The 18,832-nt window shown below is 63.3% G+C and overlaps 3 protein-coding genes across 3 annotated transcripts; all 3 read left to right on the forward strand.

The window, feature by feature from the left end:
* Positions 1-966: 966 nt before the first annotated feature.
* TUBA1A (tubulin alpha 1a) lies at positions 967-4,828 on the forward strand. The gene is made up of 4 exons (XM_005531975.3): positions 967-1,107; positions 2,604-2,826; positions 2,909-3,057; positions 3,673-4,828. Exons 1-4 carry the CDS (start codon positions 1,105-1,107, stop codon positions 4,651-4,653), a joined length of 1,356 nt encoding a protein of 451 aa, XP_005532032.1. The 5' UTR covers positions 967-1,104; the 3' UTR covers positions 4,654-4,828.
* Positions 4,829-7,981: 3,153 nt separating this feature from the next.
* Positions 7,982-12,147, forward strand: TUBA1B (tubulin alpha 1b). Its single transcript, XM_005531979.3, has 4 exons — positions 7,982-8,136; positions 9,733-9,955; positions 10,038-10,186; positions 10,976-12,147. The coding sequence occupies exons 1-4, from the start codon at positions 8,134-8,136 to the stop codon at positions 11,954-11,956; spliced, it is 1,356 nt and encodes a 451-aa protein (XP_005532036.2). The 5' UTR covers positions 7,982-8,133; the 3' UTR covers positions 11,957-12,147.
* A 600-nt stretch (positions 12,148-12,747) lies between these two features.
* LMBR1L (limb development membrane protein 1 like) lies at positions 12,748-18,434 on the forward strand. Its single transcript, XM_014260592.2, has 17 exons — positions 12,748-12,975; positions 14,475-14,559; positions 14,862-14,898; positions 15,050-15,189; positions 15,285-15,388; positions 15,457-15,583; positions 15,692-15,760; positions 15,916-15,980; positions 16,117-16,192; positions 16,304-16,387; positions 16,579-16,655; positions 16,735-16,812; positions 16,905-16,978; positions 17,083-17,173; positions 17,396-17,462; positions 17,553-17,714; positions 17,795-18,434. Exons 1-17 carry the CDS (start codon positions 12,904-12,906, stop codon positions 17,851-17,853), a joined length of 1,467 nt encoding a protein of 488 aa, XP_014116067.1. The 5' UTR covers positions 12,748-12,903; the 3' UTR covers positions 17,854-18,434.
* The last annotated feature ends 398 nt before the right edge of the window (positions 18,435-18,832 follow it).

An 18,832-nucleotide genomic window follows, 5' to 3' on the forward strand; every position in this document is an offset into this window, starting at 1 on the left:
TGTGCAGAGGCTGCAGCAGATGGAGGGATGGCCAGGGGATGCGTGTCCCAGTGTCCCAGCTGTGTCCCAACCACCAGCTGCCGCACAGCAGCTGCTGCTCGGTCCAAACCCCCAGCCCAAATCTGCCCTGCGAGCTTTTGTCCCCTGTGTCCTCCCGCTGTCCCTCACCCCCCGGTCCTGCTCGTCCCCAGCTGCCCGGGGGGATGGCTCTTTGTCCCCCCGGCTGGGCCCCGCAGCGCCGGTTCCCACTGCCCGAGCAGACAAAGAGGCACTGGAAGGGCTGGGCACAGCCGGGAAAGGGCCGGGACAGGCACGGGGCCATGGCAGGGACGTGGCTGAGAACCAGGGCACTGTGGCATGGCCAGGGATGGGGACAGTGTCCCCGGGGATGGGGACAGGAGTTTGGCCAAGGATGAGAACAGTGTCCCTGAGGATGGGGACCAGGGCGTGGCTGGCTGGGAATGGGGACCAGAGTGTGACAAGGGATGGGAACAAGGGGATGGCTGGAGACAGGAACCAGGGTGTGCCCGAGGATAACCGGGAGCTCGGACAGTGGCCAGACGAGGGGGAGGGCTGCATCGCCGAGGATGGGGACCAGGGCACGGTCCTACCCCGTGTAACGGGAGCCCCGGAACCAAGAGACCCATTCCGGGCAGTGAGAGAACTGGATCGGGAAGAACGGCGGGGGAAGGGGGCCGAGGGGGGATGGGGACCGTGGGATGGGGACCCGAGCGTGACCGCTGGCTCAGTCAAGACCGGGGACCGGGGCGTGGCAGGGACGGTGCCAAGGACACAGCCGGGGCCCCTCCGGCGGCGGGCGGGAGCCAGCGGCGGGGCCGGGCCGTGGCCGCCGCAGCCCCCGGGCCCCCCCTCCCGCACCGCCCGGCCTTTGTCTGAGGCTGCGGGGGGGCATTACCTCATTCCGAGCCACCAATGGCCGCGGCCGCCGCCGGCCCCGCCGCCCCCCCGGCCCCGCCGCCCGCCCCGCTTCGCCCCGCCCCGCAGCCGCTATAAAGCCCCGCACCGAGCCCCGCGCTCCGCCGCGCCTCTTACATCGACCGCCTCAGCGTCGGGCTGTGAGACCGCCCCGGACCGACCGCCGCCATGGTGAGGGGTTGCGGAGGGGGTCGGGACCTCCCTTATCCCTATTCCCACAATCCCTATTCCCTTGTCTTCCGCTCCGCCGGCCCCATCCCCGGGCCCGTGCTTTCCCCGATCCCTAGCCCCACCCTCCCATCTTAGTCTCCCGTTTTCTTCCCCCCATCCCGGGCCCCGTCTCGATGTTGTCTCTGGTCCCCAACCCCCCTGAACTCCATTCCCAAGGGCTTGTCGCCCTCCCGGGATGAGCCTTCGGCGCCGGGGCTCCTCCCGCACCGGGCGTGGCTCCCGTTACACCGAGTAAAATGTGTCTCCCGGGACCCAGCCCCGAGTGTACCTCCCGTTAAATGTGTGTGGAAGGGTCTTTCTGCCTCCCCCGGGACCGACCCCCGAGCCCGCAGCGGGCGTGGCTCCCGTTAAACCGGACAGGATGGGACCCCCAGGACTTAGTGCTAAGCTTCCATAGGGTGTGGCTCCCGTTAAACCGGACAGAATGGATCCCTGGCGCTAATCCACGATTCCGCACCGGGCGTGGTTCCCATTAAACCGGGCAAGATGGGACCCCCCGGGACCGAGCCCCGAGCCTGCACCGGGCGTGGCTCCCGTTAAACAGGGCAGGATGGGACCCCGAGACACAGTACTGAGCTTCTGTCGGGAGTGGCTATGGTTAAACCAGTGAGGTTTAACCCAGGTTAAGCCCAGGATGGCTCCCCGGGACCGAATCCCGAGCCTGAACCAGATTCGGCTCCCATTAAACCGGGCAGGATGGGTTCCCGGAGCTAAGCCCGTACTGGGCGTGGCACCGGTTGAAAAGGGGCAGGATCGGACCCCATCTTTCGGTACCGAGCCACCATCAGTCCCTGGGCGTGGCTCCCGTTAAACCGGGTAGGACAGACCCCCCTTTCCCCCCACCCCGGTGCTGAGCCCTCAGCCTGCGCTGGGTGTAGCCCCGGTTTAAAGAGGCAGAAAGAGACCCCGGTGCGGCGTAGGCAGGGCGGAATGGGTCCCCCCCCAGCTCTGAGCACCCCATCCCGCACCAGAGGTCGAAGCACGGCAGGATGGGGTCCCCCCAGTCCAGCACTGGGTGTGGCTTTGCTCCGACTGGGACCCGGCTGGGCAGGAGGAGTGGCCGGTGCTGAGCCACGCTGGGGCTTTGCTGGGTCTCACCAGGGCAGGGTGGGGCAGGACACCCCCGGGGCTCCCTGGCTCACCATGGGCACACTCCCAGTCCGTCAGGGCAGGATGAGCCACAAGTGCAGAGCTCCCCATCCCCCACAGACAGGGTGCCAGAGGTGATGGGCACATGGGGTGATGGGCTGGATGGGACCCTCTGTTCTGGTTGCACTTCCAGACCACGAACAATGGGTGTGTCCGGCCAGGATCTGGCCCCATCCAGCCGTGGGGAGGGGCCCTTCTCAACCCGGTGACAGCCGAGACAGTGTTGGGCGGGTGCCAGATCTGGGGAGGGGGACAAAAGTGGTGAGCCAGAGCCGTGTCCCCCGCAGCGCGAGTGCATCTCCATCCACGTGGGCCAAGCGGGCGTGCAGATCGGCAATGCCTGCTGGGAGCTGTACTGCCTGGAGCACGGCATCCAGCCCGACGGGCAGATGCCCAGCGACAAGACCATCGGCGGGGGGGACGACTCCTTCAACACCTTCTTCAGCGAGACGGGCGCCGGCAAGCACGTGCCCCGGGCCGTGTTCGTGGACCTGGAGCCCACGGTGATCGGTGAGCGGGCGGGGGCCGGGCGGCGGGGCGGGCGCTGGCGGCGGGCGCTGGCGGCTAACGGGGCCCGGGGCTGTCCCCGCAGACGAGGTGCGCACGGGGACGTACCGGCAGCTCTTCCACCCCGAGCAGCTGATCACGGGCAAGGAGGATGCGGCCAACAACTACGCCCGCGGGCACTACACCATCGGGAAGGAGATCATCGACCTGGTCCTTGACCGCATCCGCAAGCTGGTAGGGGCACGGGGGGTGCAGGTGGCGAGCGAGGACAAAGCCTCCATTCTGTCTCGCTCTCCACTCCAGACTCGCTGGGTTGGGTTTAGATTTAATTTATTAATTAATGTTAATCCTGTTGTGCAGTGGCTGCCATTGGCCGACAGCGGGACGCGGCGCAGCTGGAGCTGGAGCTGCTCCACAGCGCCGCAGCCCCCGGGCGCCGCCGGTGCTGAGCTCGGCAATTCCCTCTTTGTTCCCACTTGGCTCCTGACGTGGCCGAGCCCAGCTGCGTGCGCTGGGGACGGGCAGCCCTGAGCCGGTCCCTCCCAGAGTCATGTGGCCGTGATAGTCCCCGGTGGTCAAACTTGTCCCCACTCGGCTGCTGAGCCAGTAGCAATTCTGCACTTCAAGGTGCCCCTGACCCCTGTCTCACCCCAGCGGCCAAGCGGCTTCCCTGGGTGATTCACCGTGAGTCAGTGGGTAACAGATGGACTCCGTGCCACCCTGTCCTCCCTGCTGACTCTGGCTCTGCTGCTGGAAAGCCCCCAAATGTCCCTGTGAGGCTACAGAGAGGAAGGAGTAACTTCTGCTGCCTGGAGTAAACATGCATCCCCATCCTGTCTCTCCTTGCAGGCTGACCAGTGCACAGGGCTGCAGGGCTTCCTGGTGTTCCACAGCTTTGGTGGTGGCACCGGCTCTGGCTTCACCTCCCTGCTCATGGAGCGGCTGTCTGTCGACTACGGCAAGAAGTCCAAGCTGGAGTTCTCCATCTACCCGGCCCCGCAGGTGTCCACGGCCGTGGTGGAGCCCTACAACTCCATCCTCACCACCCACACCACCCTGGAGCACTCCGACTGTGCCTTCATGGTGGACAACGAGGCCATCTACGACATCTGTCGCCGCAACCTGGACATCGAGCGGCCCACCTACACCAACCTCAACAGGTTGATAGGCCAGATCGTGTCCTCCATCACGGCCTCTCTGCGCTTTGATGGAGCCCTGAATGTCGACCTGACAGAATTCCAGACCAACCTGGTGCCCTATCCCCGCATCCACTTCCCGCTGGCCACCTACGCCCCGGTCATCTCTGCTGAGAAGGCTTATCACGAGCAGCTCTCGGTGGCCGAGATCACCAACGCCTGCTTTGAGCCGGCCAACCAGATGGTGAAGTGTGACCCACGGCACGGCAAGTACATGGCGTGCTGCCTGCTGTACCGCGGGGACGTGGTGCCCAAGGATGTCAACGCCGCCATCGCCACCATCAAGACCAAGCGCACCATCCAGTTTGTGGACTGGTGCCCCACCGGTTTCAAGGTGGGCATCAACTACCAGCCTCCCACGGTGGTGCCCGGGGGCGACCTGGCCAAGGTGCAGCGCGCCGTGTGCATGCTGAGCAACACCACGGCCATCGCCGAGGCCTGGGCCCGCCTGGACCACAAGTTTGACCTGATGTACGCGAAGCGGGCGTTCGTGCACTGGTACGTGGGGGAGGGCATGGAGGAAGGGGAGTTCTCGGAGGCCCGTGAGGATATGGCTGCCCTGGAGAAGGATTATGAGGAGGTGGGGGTGGATTCTGTGGAAGGAGAGGGAGAGGAGGAAGGGGAGGAATACTAAACTCTCAAGGGTGCTGCTTGAACAGGGAACAAAAACTAGTTGATGACCCCGCGGGGTCTGTAGCAGTGTGTGCACCGCAGTCTGTCCTGTCAATGGTTTGTGCTTCAATGGAAAGTGTGTGATGGACTCACCTGTCCTCTCCTGTGGGTCTGAATAAAAAGCATTCCCTGTCTTACCCTGCCTCTGGTGTCTTCACTCCTTGTGGCAATGTCCCCACCAGCACGTGACACAGCCCTGCAGTCCCTGCCTGTACCCAGGGTCTCTACCCTGTTCCTGAGCGTGTGTTGGGGGTTGTGGTGAGCTCAGCACCCCGCAGACCCTCCCAAACCCATCCTCATCCTGCTGGCCTTGCTGTCGTGCCCCCACCCCAAAGGCTGGGGAAGTGGAGAGGGTCGTACCCTCTCTTAGCACCAGGAGTCATGTGAGCACACTGGGGGCCTTAACTCCTCTGGGTGGGCTGAAGATCCCTGAAGCCTCCTTGTCTGGCAGACGTCTTTGGCACCTCTATCTGCTCTTCCTGGGCAGGGGAGGGGCTGCATTGCCCTGGGGATGGGGAGGGGGTGCTCTGCCCACCAAAGCTGGGAGTGTTGGGGATGAGAGGGTTCCCTTCGCCCAGCTCCGTGTCTGGGGATACATGAGCTTACCCCAACACCAACCACAACATGTCCTTAAGTTCCTCTGGCTCTTCCAGTGCTGAGGTCCCCGTTGGTCCCAGACACTGGGGGGGAAGGGGAAATGTAGTAGCAGCCCCCTGAATGAGGGGAGCCTCATTACCCTCCCTTTGCTGTCCTTTCACCCTGCCCCTCACGGTTCCACACAGGGATAAATAATGAAGGGGAAGTTGAACGCAGAGTGAAACTCGAGCAGGTGCTGCAGCTGGGGGGGGCCCCTGGGACCCTCATTTGTGTGGTGCACCCCTCCCCCTTCTGCACTGTGAGCTCAGGCTGGGCCTTGATGAGCAGTACCTGGGCCAAACCCCCTGAGCTTATCAGCAACACCGTCAGCTCCCAGGAGCTTGTGCTGCCAAACCAGCTCCTTGATTTTAAGGAGCAGCCCATATGCCACAACATATTTGTTATTGATCTTTCAAAGGAAGATCCAAATTGTGGTCAGGATAGAAAATGAGGGTGACTAAAATGCCAACACTTGCAATGTTATAACCAGCAGGTCCTGAGTGAGACCCCCTGAACTCACCTGGACCACAGCAGGCAGTGAACACACGAATTTGGGATTCTTGGAGGATGAACAACAGAGCTTGGGCTGATCCCCCAGAACTGCGGGCTCAACCCTTGACCTGTTGAGAAGACACAAAGGCACTGATGTCAATACTGAACTCAAGGTGGATTTTTCACAGGTGCTTACATCTGTACATGCTCTTCAGGTGTGTAAGGGTAAATATTCTATAGCGAATGTGTTAGGAATGTTGCTCTCAGGTTCTTAGGCACTTTAGATTAATAAATAAAATAGAGCTGTGTGTTACTATTGTGCCTGTAGTAAATTCTATATGAATCTGTGGGTAAATTATTTAAATTAAGCTCTGGATTCAGTGCTCTTAAACCTTCAGGCTCAAACTGCTGGTCAAGCCCAGGGCTCAGTTTGACAATGGGGCAGGGGGTCCACTCTGCCACTTCTGACTCAGAGGAAGGATCTCAATTATTATTCCATGTTATCCTTTACCAAGGATTGTTTGGGTTCTTTCTCATGCTTTCCCAGGCCAGAGTGAGAAGCCTGTGTGACTCAGTTTCACGCGGGCTCTGTTCCCTGCTTGCTTTTTTCATTTAGTATCCACAATTCCATTTTATCCTTGTTGTTCTTTTCCCATCCCCAGCCTCCTCTTAGGTAATTTTTGGCCAAGTTCAGTTTTATACTGATAGATTTTAAATTTTAGCCCCATTTTCCTCTGTCGGGTTTCACTACCGAGTCATAGAGGGAAGTGAATTTTGTTGCACTTTCACTCTGCCATTAAACCTGCTTTTGCCGGTGATTCGAGCGACTCAAAACACTGTCACAACATCATTTGTAACTCCATTCCAGAGGTGACGTGAGGTGCGGGGAATCTGAGGGGGTGTGAGGACCCCCCTCCCGGAACACCCATTCCATAAACACCAATAAACACAACCGGCAGCAGCTCTGCCAGGACCAGCAGCCAACACTGAACCGAGCTGAGCCCCGAGTGCCATCCGGGACCCCCACACTGAGAGCGGGGTGGGATCCTGGAGCGGGCAGCTCCAGCAGGAGAGGGAACAGCCTTTTCCTTCCCCGTGGGATCGGCGGGGCAGGAGCGGCCATGCGAGGGAAATGGCGAGAGCCACGTCAGCGCTGCAGTGCGGCCGATGCAGCCGCGCCAGCCCGGGCTGGGCTCCGCCGGCGCGGGGACCCCGGAGCGCGGTGGCTCCGGTGGGGCGGGAGGGGATGCGGGGGGCTCCTGGCGGCGTGTGCTGCCGAAGGGGCCGCTGGGTTTTCCGCAAAGCTCTTGGCAAAACAGGAAGGCGGATTATTGGGTGCAAATAGCTGCAGGGATTAGATGGGGGCTGGGGATGGTTCCCACCCCCGCCCCGCTTGGCTCCCCCCGGTGCTCTCCGTGGCCTCGCAGGCGGGCAGGGAGCCGCTCCACCCTGAGGGGCACAGTGGGACCCCAGCACGCCCCCTGTTTTTATGGCCCTCACGGTGGTCCCTCCGTGCTGCGGACATGGCTGAGGCAAACTCCACCCTGAAAAGCGGGGTCCCCCCACCGGAGCGCGAACCCCGCGGGGGGAACCCGGAGCCCCCCATCACAGTGGGATCCAGGGGTGCAGATGGATTTGGGGGGTGCGGGGCGGGGGAAGGGGCTGCGCAGCCTGCAGATGGTCTGGGAGGGACCCCCAGGGTGCAAATAAGCCGGGGCGGGGGGACCGAGCGGTGCAGATGGGGCGGGGGGGTCCGTCCGGAGAAGCCGATTAACAACCTGGGGACGGGGGCGGGGGGGGGACGCCACCGGGCGCGGCAGCACGTGCTGCCCCCCCCATGTCGCAGTTTTCCTCCGCAGCGGAGCCGCACCGGGCGGGAGGGGCGGTGCAGGGGGGGGGCGGGAACGGCTGTGCCCCCCCCGCCCCCATCCTACGCGACAAACACATTACCGGGAGGGCAGAGGACCACAGGAAGGTCAGATCCCCCCGTACCCCGCACTCCCAGTACCGGGGACCCTTCGCAAGGCGGGGGTGGGGGGGTGGAGGGGGCTGCACCCCGCGGCGGGAGGGTCCCTGTCCCTCCCCCACCCCCAGCCCCGCAGCGCGGAGGGCGGAGAAGGCGGAGCGCACCATGCGGATCAGCCAATCAGTGGTGGGAGATCGCTGATGGACGGGCGTTGTGTCCAATAGGAGCGCGGGGCGGGGGCGCTCGGCCCGCCCCCCGGGCCGGTATATAGGGGGACGCCCGGGGGCGGCGGTAGTTGGTACTTGCGTCGATTCCTTGCTTGTCGGGACGAGTAACCAAGCTGCAGTCATGGTGAGGGGAGCGGGCTGGAGAAATGGGGGGGTTGGGCCCGGGCCGTGTCGGGGTACAGGAGGAGAAGGCCGGGATCTGGGGGGTACGGCAGATTGGGGGAGAATGGGTGCGTAGGAGAGGAGGGGGAAGGAGTAGCGGGCGGGAGACTTAGGGGGGCGGGAAATAGGGCTGAGGGGTATAAGGGTGGGGGGAACCAAGTCGGAAAGTTAGGAGGGGATGTGGGGTACGGTAGGAGCCGCGGGTGGGTGAAGCAGGGGCTGGGGATGTTGGGCAGGGGTGGAGGGTGAGGTCCTTGATAAAGGGAGCACCCCTGGGGAAGCGGGGGGGGGGGGGGTGTCACAGCACTCTTGGGGTGGTCGCACGTGGTCTCTGGTAGCCCACCGGGGGGGGCGGGGTCAGCCCGACCGTTACCGGTCCCCCGCGCGGGGGGGCGGGCGGCGGGGGCACAGCCCCGCCCCTCGCCGGAGGCATAACCCCGCCCCTCCCGCATACTCACCCTCCCCCCCTAAACCCAGCCCTGAACCCCCCCAATCCAGCCCTGGACCCCCCCAAACCTCGCCCCTCCCTGGAACACGAGGTTCCGAGGTTTTCTGCACCCACTGGAGCCCGCGAGGCTGGTCCCGCTCCACGGTTCCTGCGGGGGTCATGCGGGCCGCTCTCGGCTCCAGGGCTCCCCCAAGCCCCGGTCTCCCCCCGGGCCGGGGGAGAGGAACGCGCGGAGCAGGTGGCGCGGGGCAGGGAGCGGCCGGGAATGTGCGCGACCCCCCGGGGGTGACGCCATCGGCCCAGCCCCGCGGTTTCGGGTCAGCTGGTGCAGTCTCGGCCTGCGCTCAGCTTCCTCTTCCTCCTCCTCCTCCCGACCTCGCCCTGCCCAGGCTGCCGGGCTGTAAAATGTCCTCCCTGGGCGCCATTTGGGAGCAGATGGTGGCAGCTGCGGGGTGGCAGGACCCCCAGAGCGCTGCCCACAGGTGGCTGGAGTCTGTTCCCGAACACCGATGTCACTCCACACCTCCCTCCTCGGATCCTGCGTGCACTTGGGAAAGCCCAGCCACTCATTGGGGCAGCACTAGGGCACAACTGGGGTTTGAGGGTACTGAGATTAAGCCCCTGTGATATCCCAGAGGGAATGGTCGCAGCTCCCGGGAGGGGCAGGATGAGACCCTTGGAGCTGAGCACAGTGCACTGGAGAAAAGGGATGTTCTCTGGGATGTCAGGGTGTCCCTAAACTGGGAAAGAGGGTAATGGGCAGCCACCTGCAGAGGGGGCTTAAGTGTCCCTGACCACACTGGAGCCAGGGATGGAGGGGACTGGGAATAGTGGGGACCAGCAATAACCCAAGGGAACCCCAATTCCTGGCTCAGTGGGGTGTGCAGGATGAAGGGCACCATCTGGTGCAGGGTCTCAGCCCCTGGGGAGGGGGAGCAGGATGGGAACACCAAAGCTGAGCACAGTGAGTGCACCTCCAGACCCAGCACAACGGGTACATCTGGGCAGGATCTGGTCCCTCCCAGCCGTGGGGAGGGACCCAGCCCAGTAGGTGCTGGGGTGGGACAAAAAGGGGACAAAAGTGGTGAGCCAGAGCCGTGTCCCCCGCAGCGCGAGTGCATCTCCATCCACGTGGGCCAAGCGGGCGTGCAGATCGGCAATGCCTGCTGGGAGCTGTACTGCCTGGAGCACGGCATCCAGCCCGACGGGCAGATGCCCAGCGACAAGACCATCGGCGGGGGGGACGACTCCTTCAACACCTTCTTCAGCGAGACGGGCGCCGGCAAGCACGTGCCCCGGGCCGTGTTCGTGGACCTGGAGCCCACGGTGATCGGTGAGCGGGCGGGGGCCGGGCGGCGGGACGGGCGCTGGCGGCGGGCGCTGGCGGCTAACGGGGCCCGGGGCTGTCCCCGCAGACGAGGTGCGCACGGGGACGTACCGGCAGCTCTTCCACCCCGAGCAGCTGATCACGGGCAAGGAGGATGCGGCCAACAACTACGCCCGCGGGCACTACACCATCGGGAAGGAGATCATCGACCTGGTCCTTGACCGCATCCGCAAGCTGGTGAGTGTCCTGTGGGGTCTCGTGGGGTGGCTCCATCCCTGCGGGGGATGTGGGGACAAAGGGAAGCTCCAGGTGTCCCTGAGCAGGTCCTTCTCAGTCCATTAGCACTTTGGGCCAGAGGGTGGGGCTGTCCCAGGAGAGACCTCCTGCCTTCCAGGTGGGACCTGCATGACCCCTGTTGTGCCTCCATGATCTGGATGAGATCATCTGTCAGCCTACAGCACATCCTGGCTTCCTATGGGGGTTGGATTCTCTTAAGTGATCAGGATCAGCCCCTTCCCCTCCCCTTGACCTGAATCCATTTACTCAGGGCTCTGCAACCCCACCAGGCCAGGATGTGCATTCTGAGCATGGCATGCTGCCAGGGGTGCAATGGGGCTTGTGGGATTCTGTGTCATTTCTGTCCCTGGGAAAACCTTATTTCATCCCTTTTTTAAGGTCATGTGAGGTTTCTCCTTGATCTGGACTCTGATCCTGCTTGACCAACTGCTTATGAGCAGCTGTGCCAAGTGTTTAACTCTTGCTGGGGCAGAGTGGATTCCCCCTTCCCTCAAGCAGATTTACAGGGTCGTGGGAGGAAGCAGCTGAAGGGGGGAGGGGGCAGGAAGGGTCCCTTTTCATGAGGTCATGCTGAATGGCAGGGTAGTGTGGCTGGAAGTAGAGCTGGCAGAGGTGCCCCAAAATTCTGAGATACTTGAGGATAATATTTGCCTTCCTGGGCAAGTCCGTAGCCGCTGAAGGTCAGAGTTACTGACAGTTTGGTCTTGTTTTCCTGTTGTCTCCTTGCAGGCTGACCAGTGCACAGGGCTGCAGGGCTTCCTGGTGTTCCACAGCTTTGGTGGTGGCACCGGCTCTGGCTTCACCTCCCTGCTCATGGAGCGGCTGTCTGTCGACTACGGCAAGAAGTCCAAGCTGGAGTTCTCCATCTACCCGGCCCCGCAGGTGTCCACGGCCGTGGTGGAGCCCTACAACTCCATCCTCACCACCCACACCACCCTGGAGCACTCCGACTGTGCCTTCATGGTGGACAACGAGGCCATCTACGACATCTGTCGCCGCAACCTGGACATCGAGCGGCCCACCTACACCAACCTCAACCGCCTCATCAGCCAGATCGTGTCCTCCATCACGGCCTCTCTGCGCTTTGACGGAGCCCTGAATGTCGACCTGACAGAATTCCAGACCAACCTGGTGCCCTATCCCCGCATCCACTTCCCGCTGGCCACCTACGCCCCGGTCATCTCTGCTGAGAAGGCTTATCACGAGCAGCTCTCGGTGGCCGAGATCACCAACGCCTGCTTTGAGCCGGCCAACCAGATGGTGAAGTGTGACCCACGGCACGGCAAGTACATGGCGTGCTGCCTGCTGTACCGCGGGGACGTGGTGCCCAAGGATGTCAACGCCGCCATCGCCACCATCAAGACCAAGCGTAGCATCCAGTTTGTGGACTGGTGCCCCACCGGTTTCAAGGTGGGCATCAACTACCAGCCTCCCACGGTGGTGCCCGGGGGCGACCTGGCCAAGGTGCAGCGCGCCGTGTGCATGCTGAGCAACACCACGGCCATCGCCGAGGCCTGGGCCCGCCTGGACCACAAGTTTGACCTGATGTACGCGAAGCGGGCGTTCGTGCACTGGTACGTGGGGGAGGGCATGGAGGAAGGGGAGTTCTCGGAGGCCCGTGAGGATATGGCTGCCCTGGAGAAGGATTATGAGGAGGTGGGGGTGGATTCTGTGGAAGGAGAGGGAGAGGAGGAAGGGGAAGAATACTAAACGCTGGGTTCCTTCTGTCACTGTCGCATGCCCACGAAATGTCTACTTCAAACACTTGAGCTTCCTTGTGCAGTGCGAGGGGTATTGGCCCCGTGGGCTTGCCCAGGGCTGTGCTGCCCTCTTGGATGTGATCATGCAGTTTTACCATTATCTGTACCGTGTCTGTGAATAAAAGGCTTTAAGAGAAGCTACACTGTGGCGGATACAAACCCTCTGTGTCAGCGCCTGCTCTCGCCTGGGCCGGCTGGCCCCATCCCATGGGAACAGACTGTCCCTATTGTCTGTGCCCAGTGAGGCAGCTGGCACGGTACTGCTGCTACCCGAGCTGGCCAGCCCTTCCCTGCTCTGCGAGCTGGGGGGGTGAAGCCCCCGCATCCCTTGGTTCCACAGGGTGTGGCCTCACCCTGGGTACTACTGCACTCCTTCATGAGCTGTCTGTGATCCCCCCCAGGGGGGCCGTGCCCTGCCCGGTGCCCCCAGCGCTCGGGAGCCCAGCCCTGCCCCCCGCGGCTCTCCGGGATTAACGCGGCCGGGATTAGCCGTGTCCCGGGATTAGCTCCATCCCTGCTCCCAATTCCGGGGGGCTGCGCTGGGGCTGCGTCCCCGTGGGAGCGGCGGGCGGGCTCCGCCTATCAGCGCGCGCCGCGCCGCGCTCCGGCCAATGAGCTTCGCCTCATTCAGCCCAGGAGCCAATGGGCGGCAGGGGGCGGGGCCTGGCGGGCCCGCTCAGCCCGCGGGGAGCGGATGCTCTGGAGCGGGGACCGGACGCGGGGGGCGGGGCCTCGGGAGGGGCGGGGCCAGCGCGGCGGAGCCGGGCTGGACCCGGCGGGCTCAGAGCGGCGGCTCCCGGCGGTACCGGCGAGGCTGGGCCGGGGTGCCGGTACCGGCCTGGTTGTCCTGGCCCTGCCCGCAGCAGCCCCGCTCGGCTCTGCCATGCTGGCCGCGGTATGGCCCCTGTGGAGCAGGACGCGCTGGCCATGCGGGAGCAGATCTTCCACGAGCGGGTCCGCGAGTGCATCGTGAGTGCCCAGGGGCCGCGGTGAGGGGCGGCGGGCGCGGGAGGGGGCCCGGTGTGGCGGGGAGAGGTGGGAGGGCCCTCCATGGGACCGTCGGGATCCCCGGTGGCAGCTCTACGGCTGTGGCCGTGCTCCACACCCCGTGCTTATCGGGACCGGAGTCGCCGAGGCTGCGTGTGCCCAGCAGATAGCGGGGTCTCGGGGGCTGGACCCTGCTGAGCTCCTGTCGGGACCCCTCTGCCCGCTCCAGCAGCCCCAGCTGCGGTCCCGTCGTGCTGGGAGGGCTGGGAGTGCTGGGCTGTGGTGGTGTCAGAGCCGGGCAAGCCCGACACCGGGATCCTGGCTCTGTCATTGTCCCCAGGCCAGCAGCTCGGTGTCAGGAAGAAGGGATCCTACAGAGCCCCCTAAAGCTCGGGTACCACAGAGGGAGCCGGCTGGGTCTGCTCCTCTGTTCCCACAGGCTCAGAGATGGGGATAACCTGGATATCCTGCTCCTGGCAGGACCCAAGGGCCTTGGGGATGCTGCGTGCAGGGCAGCCAAGTGGGCTGTGAGCAGCAGTGCTGAGGCTGCTGGCCACAGCCACGTTTGGTGCCCACAGGAAGGACCTGGTGGCCAGAGCCTGGCACCTCTGCCCTGAAGCCCCCCAGACCTCCAACCTGGGGAGCTGCATCTCAGCCAGGAGCCCCTGGCTTAGCACAGGCAGCACAAAACTTACTTGGCCTGACTTCACTGAGTACAGGAGGAGTTGGGGGTCCCCACATCAGGCAGAGCATTGGTCTGTGGGGCACAGCCCCCGGCAGGAGGGAACCTGCAGCCTGAAACCCTTCACTGGGAGGGAGCAGGAGCAGAAGGACCTGCACTTCTGGGAATCCCGAGCTGGACCAGCTCTGGGGGCTCCCACTGCGCTGACAGATCCTGGGGACCCTCAGCCAGGGTGAGAGCACCCCCAGTCCGGCAGAAGGGAGGTGCCACAGCTGCTCCCCACCGCACCTGTGCCAAGGTGGAGGATTCAGGCGACCTTTCCTCATCCTGACGCGTACTCGGTGGGATGAAAGGTCGCCGTGTTCCCTGAACATCGCCTGCTCTGGCTTGACCTCGGTGTTCCAGCGGGGGCGGGAGGGACATCGCAGATGTCCTTGGCGCCTGATTCAAGCTCGTTCCCGTGGCTCTGCTGGGTGCCAGCAAGGCCAGGGCTGTGGGATCGGGCACTTCAGGGATGTCCCACGGGGTCAGATTTGCCAGCACAGGCTGATCCAGATCTCCTGGGTGGGCTCTCAGCCCTGTGGCCTGGGTGCTGTGCCAGGGCACCCATGTGTGAACCCTGTGTGCAGCCCCCATGGAACAGATAGGTCTGAGCACACGAGTGGGGTGTAACCAGGGCTAGGAGTGGAAAAACAAATAGGGTGGAGCTGACAAGCCCCAGGGCTGGCAGCATCACCTGGGGTAGGAGCCAGGGTAGGAGTGCTACCCTCAGGGCATGCCCACACTCCTCTGCCTGCAGATCTGTGCCCTGCTCTTCGCCAGCCTCTACATCCTCTGCCACTTCATCATAACCCACTTTAAGAAGCACACAGATTTCACAGCAGGTAAGAATGGGAGCTGCCAGAGCCAGGCAGCCCTTGACAGCCACATTCAGCCTCCTGAGGGTTCTTCCTGTTCCTCCATTCCTTTTGGCCTCCCCCAGGAGCCCTGGTCCTGCCACAGCCTGGTTGCTGTGACACCAATTGCCGGGCACCCACCAGCTGCCCTAGGTGGGAGCAAAGCCCAAATCTGTGGGGAGAATTTCTGCAGCATTTGGAGTGGGGAGGACTTGGGCAGGGGGCAGGGAGCGATGCTCTGGGCAGCCCTACCTCCCCCAGCCCTTTGGTTTGGGATTTTGTCCCTGCAGTTCACGATGACGAGGATGCTGCTGTCAACAGGATTGCGTAAGTTCCTGCTTGTCCCGTTCCCTGATACTCGGCCTCTTCCTCAGCCAGGACACAGTGTCCTGTGGGTGCTGGTGACACTGGGGGACAGAGCCAGGCTGTGACACCCAGGGGAACCCTGACCTTGAGGTGGTGCTTGTCCCTCTGGCAGGTTGGGGCTCTGTACCTTCACCCTGGCTGTGGCACTGGGTGCCGTTCTCCTCCTGCCCTTCTCCATCATCAGCAACGAGGTGCTGCTGTCCTTCCCCCAGAACTACTACATCCAGTGGCTGAACGGGTCCCTCATTCATGGTGGGTGCACGGGATCACCCTGGGGTGTTCCCAAAATCTGTGGGTCAGCCTTGCCCTCCCTGGGAGCTCACCCCATGCTGTTCCCCCTCTTCCAGGCCTCTGGAATTTGGTCTTCCTCTTCTCCAATATGTCCCTGGTCTTCCTCATGCCCTTTGCCTACTTCTTCACCGAGTCAGAGGGGTTTGCAGGGTCCAAGAAGGTGGGTGATCCTGCACATGTCCCCCCTGTCCCCCACTCTGTGACTCCCCTCTAACGCAGCTCCTGCAGGGCATCATGGCCAGGGTGTACGAGACGTCAGTGGTGCTGCTGCTGCTGACACTGCTGGTGCTGGGCATGGTCTGGGTGGCCTCTGCCATCGTGGGCAACGATGCTGCCAGTCGCCAGTCACTCTATGGTGGGTGCTGGGGCTCCACTGGGCTCTCCCTGCTCCAGGATCAGACCCTGGCACTGAATGGAACAGGGGATCTCTGGTGCCACTGGCCTGATCCCGCTGTCTCCACAGATCTCTGGGAATATTATTTGCCCTACCTCTACTCCTGCATCTCGCTTTTCGGCGTCCTGCTTCTGCTGTGTAAGTTGTGTTCCCATGAGGCTCTGGTGGTGCTCCATACAAATGGCGTCTGGAGGGGCTGTGGTTCATGGCTGAAGCCTCCAGGATCCCTCTGGGGGTGTGGGGAGGGGTACGATGGCAGGGCACCTCCTGTTCAGCCTCTCCTCTCATCACAGTGTGCACCCCCTTTGGCCTCTCCACCATGTTCACTGTCACTGGGAAGCTGCTGGTGAAACCCCGGGTAAGGGGTCCCCCCCAGTCCCTCTGTCCCAGCTTTGGGGGTGACTGCCCCCAGGGCTGCCTGGTCTCCCACCTCGGGCATGGGGAGCCTTTCATGTAGCCCAGCAGCCACTCACAGGCTCCTCATCCATCCCCAGCTCCTGGAAGACCTGGATGAGCAGCTGAGCTGCACAAGGTTTGAAGAAGCCGCTGTGTCCCACAGGATCCGCTCTGGTGGGTGCTGCTGGTTGGGAAAGGGGAGCACAGGGTGGATTTGGGGCCCCTCTACCCCACCACACAGGAGCTCTCATCCCCCCTGAGCCTCTTGTGTCTCCCCCCTGGCAGGCAACGCTTCCTGCTGGCTGAATCTGGACATGGAGATGCTGCGGGAGCAATTCTTTGCCATCCGGAGCAAGAGGCGGAAGCTGGGTGAGGAGCCTGGTGGGGGGAAGGCTGGGGCACTGGGTTTCCTCCAGCTTGGCACTGGGAGCACTGGTCCCTGGCAGTCCATGCTCTGTGGAGGGAGGGTGGGGGCATCCTGGCACCTGGGGGCCCCCTCAGTCTCCTGCCCTGGGGTGGGAGCTGTGCTCCCCTCTCACCTCGGCACATCCTCCCCACAGAGCTGCGGCACCGAGCATCGCCCTGGCAGAGGAACCTGGGCTACCCCCTGGCCATGCTGGGCCTCCTGGCACTGACAGTGAGTGCTGGGCTCCCAGGGGAGCTGGGGGTTGTCCCCATCCTCACCACTGTCCTCACTCCCTCCCTGCTCCTCCCAGGGCATCTCTGTGCTCATTGTCTGCTTCCATGTCCTGGAGCTGCTGCTGGATGATGCCGCAATGCCACGGGGCATCCAGGTACCCGGGCTGGGGGATGGCACAGCTCAGGGCCGTGTCCCTCGCTGCTCTGGGGCCATTCCTCCACAGCCTGCTCCCTTCTCCTCCTGCAGGACGCGTCCCTGGGCCAGGTTTCCTTCTCCATCTTTGGTTCCTTTGGAGCTGCACTGCAGGTTGTCCTCATTTTGTATCCTTCAGGCGGGCACTTGTGTCCCCAGTGATGTCCCCTGTGTCCCCAGCACTGTTCCCAGCGCCATCCCATCCTGTTTTCCTCCTTAACACTCCTTGCAGCTACCTAATGGTCTCCTCTGTTGTGGGCTTCTACAGCTCCCCCCTGTTCACTCGCCTGCTGCCGGAGCGGCAGGACACCCCCCTCACCAAGGTGGGAGCAGCAGGACGGGGCTGGGGGGCTCCTGTGGGGGTGCAAGACCCCGTTCCCCCCAGCGGGTCCCTGTGCACTGCTTGTGCTGTCCCCACGTGGGAGGACAGTGCCCCGCTGCAGGGCAGGACCCCCCAGTGCTTCCCTGGCATTTGGAAAGCCCCTTCCCCAGCCTGGGGGTTCCCTGCAGCAGCACTGCCCCCCAAACCTCCTCCTTCTCCCCAGATCATCGGGAACTGTGTCTCCTTGCTGGTGCTCAGCTCAGCGCTGCCCGTCTTCTCCAGGACACTGGGTGAGCCTCCCAGAGGGATCAGGGTGACACCCGGATGGATGTGTACCCAGGATTGGGGTGCCCTGACCAGTGCACCCCACCCCTGTGCAGGGATCACCCGTTTTGACCTCCTGGGGGATTTTGGCCGCTTCAACTGGTTGGGGAATTTCTACATCGTCTTCCTCTACAACATGGGCTTTGCTGGGCTCACCACGCTGTGCCTGGTGAAAAGGGTCTCCTGGGCCGTGCAGGCCGAGCTCATCCGTGCCTTTGGTGAGGACAGGGACATGAGGACACAGGGAGCTGGGGTGTCCCTGTCCCCACCCTGGCTCTCACACTCTCCCTGTATCCAGGTCTGCACAAGCTGCCGCTGCCCGTGACGCGCTGCCGGAGCCACAGCAAGCCCTGCTAGGGCTGGGGGACAGGAACGTGTCCTCCCCGCTGTGGTGGCCCCCAGGGTGGCTGCCAGCCACAGAGCTGGTCCTGACAGCTCCTGATGCCTCAGGAACATCAGAGCCCCTCAGGGAAAGCCGAGACACCTTTGGGGGTGTCCCCCCCCTGCTCTGTCTCAGCGTGCTGTGCTGCTGAGCCTTGGCTTTGAGCCACCCCCCCGTCACAAACCCCCAAGGGGTGCGGGGTCCCCCCGAGGCTGTGCTGGCTGCAGCCCCCACCCCCTGTTTACATACCTCGTGCAAGGATGGCCAGACCCCCCTGACCCCCCCAGCTGCTCCCTGGGGTCTGGTTGAGTTTTAAATGTCACCCCATTGTCCTGACACTATGGGAGGGGGTCCCGTGCTCCCTTGCCCAGAGTCACTCCACACTCCACCCCTGTGTCACTCTGGGGCTGCAGGGGGGCACTGGTTGTCCCCTGCACACCCCGAGGCCTTTGGGGTCCCTAATAGGGGAGCCTGGGGTGCAGGAGGCAAGCCCCCCCCTCTCCGGCAGCTTGATGTGATGAGTATGTCAGGTCTCTGTTACCATGGAACTTCTTTGGAGAAATAAATAGTGACTGTTTTTTATATAAAAGTACTTCAATCTGGGGGGTTTATTCATCCCGAGGGCAGGGCCAAGTAGGAAGGGGGCAGGGGTGGGGTGTCCCTGCTTTGGGGGGGGGGATCGGGTCACAGTCCTGCCCCTCCTTATGGCCCATATGGGGCCATAATTAACCCTCTTCCTGGCTGGGGTTAACGAGCTTCTTCCACAGGCGAGGGCAGCTCCCTGCCCGCTGCCCGGGCTGGGGGACCCCGGGGATGTTGGGGGGCTCCGGGAGGCTTTGGGGTATGGGCTGAGCTACCCCAAGTGAGGAGCAAAGCAGAGGCTTCACCTCCTGGGATGGAGGGTCGTGCGACTGGAACGGAAACTGCCCCGGGAACCGGCCCCCCACCCATCCT

Source organism: Pseudopodoces humilis, chromosome 32 (assembly GCF_049639895.1).
Source record: "Pseudopodoces humilis isolate 2021_Gansu_Grassland_sample_001 chromosome 32, ASM4963989v1, whole genome shotgun sequence".
NCBI classification, from domain to species: domain Eukaryota; kingdom Metazoa; phylum Chordata; class Aves; order Passeriformes; family Paridae; genus Pseudopodoces; species Pseudopodoces humilis.

What these genes read in the sequence shown, in the direction of transcription:
- TUBA1A (XM_005531975.3), top strand. An exon ending in CCTGGAGCCCACGGTGATCG is followed by an intron (nt 2,827 to 2,908) that starts GTGAGCGGGCGG and finishes CTGTCCCCGCAG; the next exon opens with ACGAGGTGCGCACGGGGACG. An exon ending in TTGACCGCATCCGCAAGCTG is followed by an intron (nt 3,058 to 3,672) that starts GTAGGGGCACGG and finishes CTCTCCTTGCAG; the next exon opens with GCTGACCAGTGCACAGGGCT.
- TUBA1B (XM_005531979.3), top strand. An exon ending in CCTGGAGCCCACGGTGATCG is followed by an intron (nt 9,956 to 10,037) that starts GTGAGCGGGCGG and finishes CTGTCCCCGCAG; the next exon opens with ACGAGGTGCGCACGGGGACG. An exon ending in TTGACCGCATCCGCAAGCTG is followed by an intron (nt 10,187 to 10,975) that starts GTGAGTGTCCTG and finishes GTCTCCTTGCAG; the next exon opens with GCTGACCAGTGCACAGGGCT.
- LMBR1L (XM_014260592.2), top strand. Translation starts at nt 12,904, where the DNA reads ATGGCCCCTGTGGAGCAGGACGCGCTGGCCATGCGGGAGCAGATCTTC. An exon ending in GCACACAGATTTCACAGCAG is followed by an intron (nt 14,560 to 14,861) that starts GTAAGAATGGGA and finishes TTGTCCCTGCAG; the next exon opens with TTCACGATGACGAGGATGCT. An exon ending in CTGCAGGTTGTCCTCATTTT is followed by an intron (nt 16,979 to 17,082) that starts GTATCCTTCAGG and finishes CACTCCTTGCAG; the next exon opens with CTACCTAATGGTCTCCTCTG.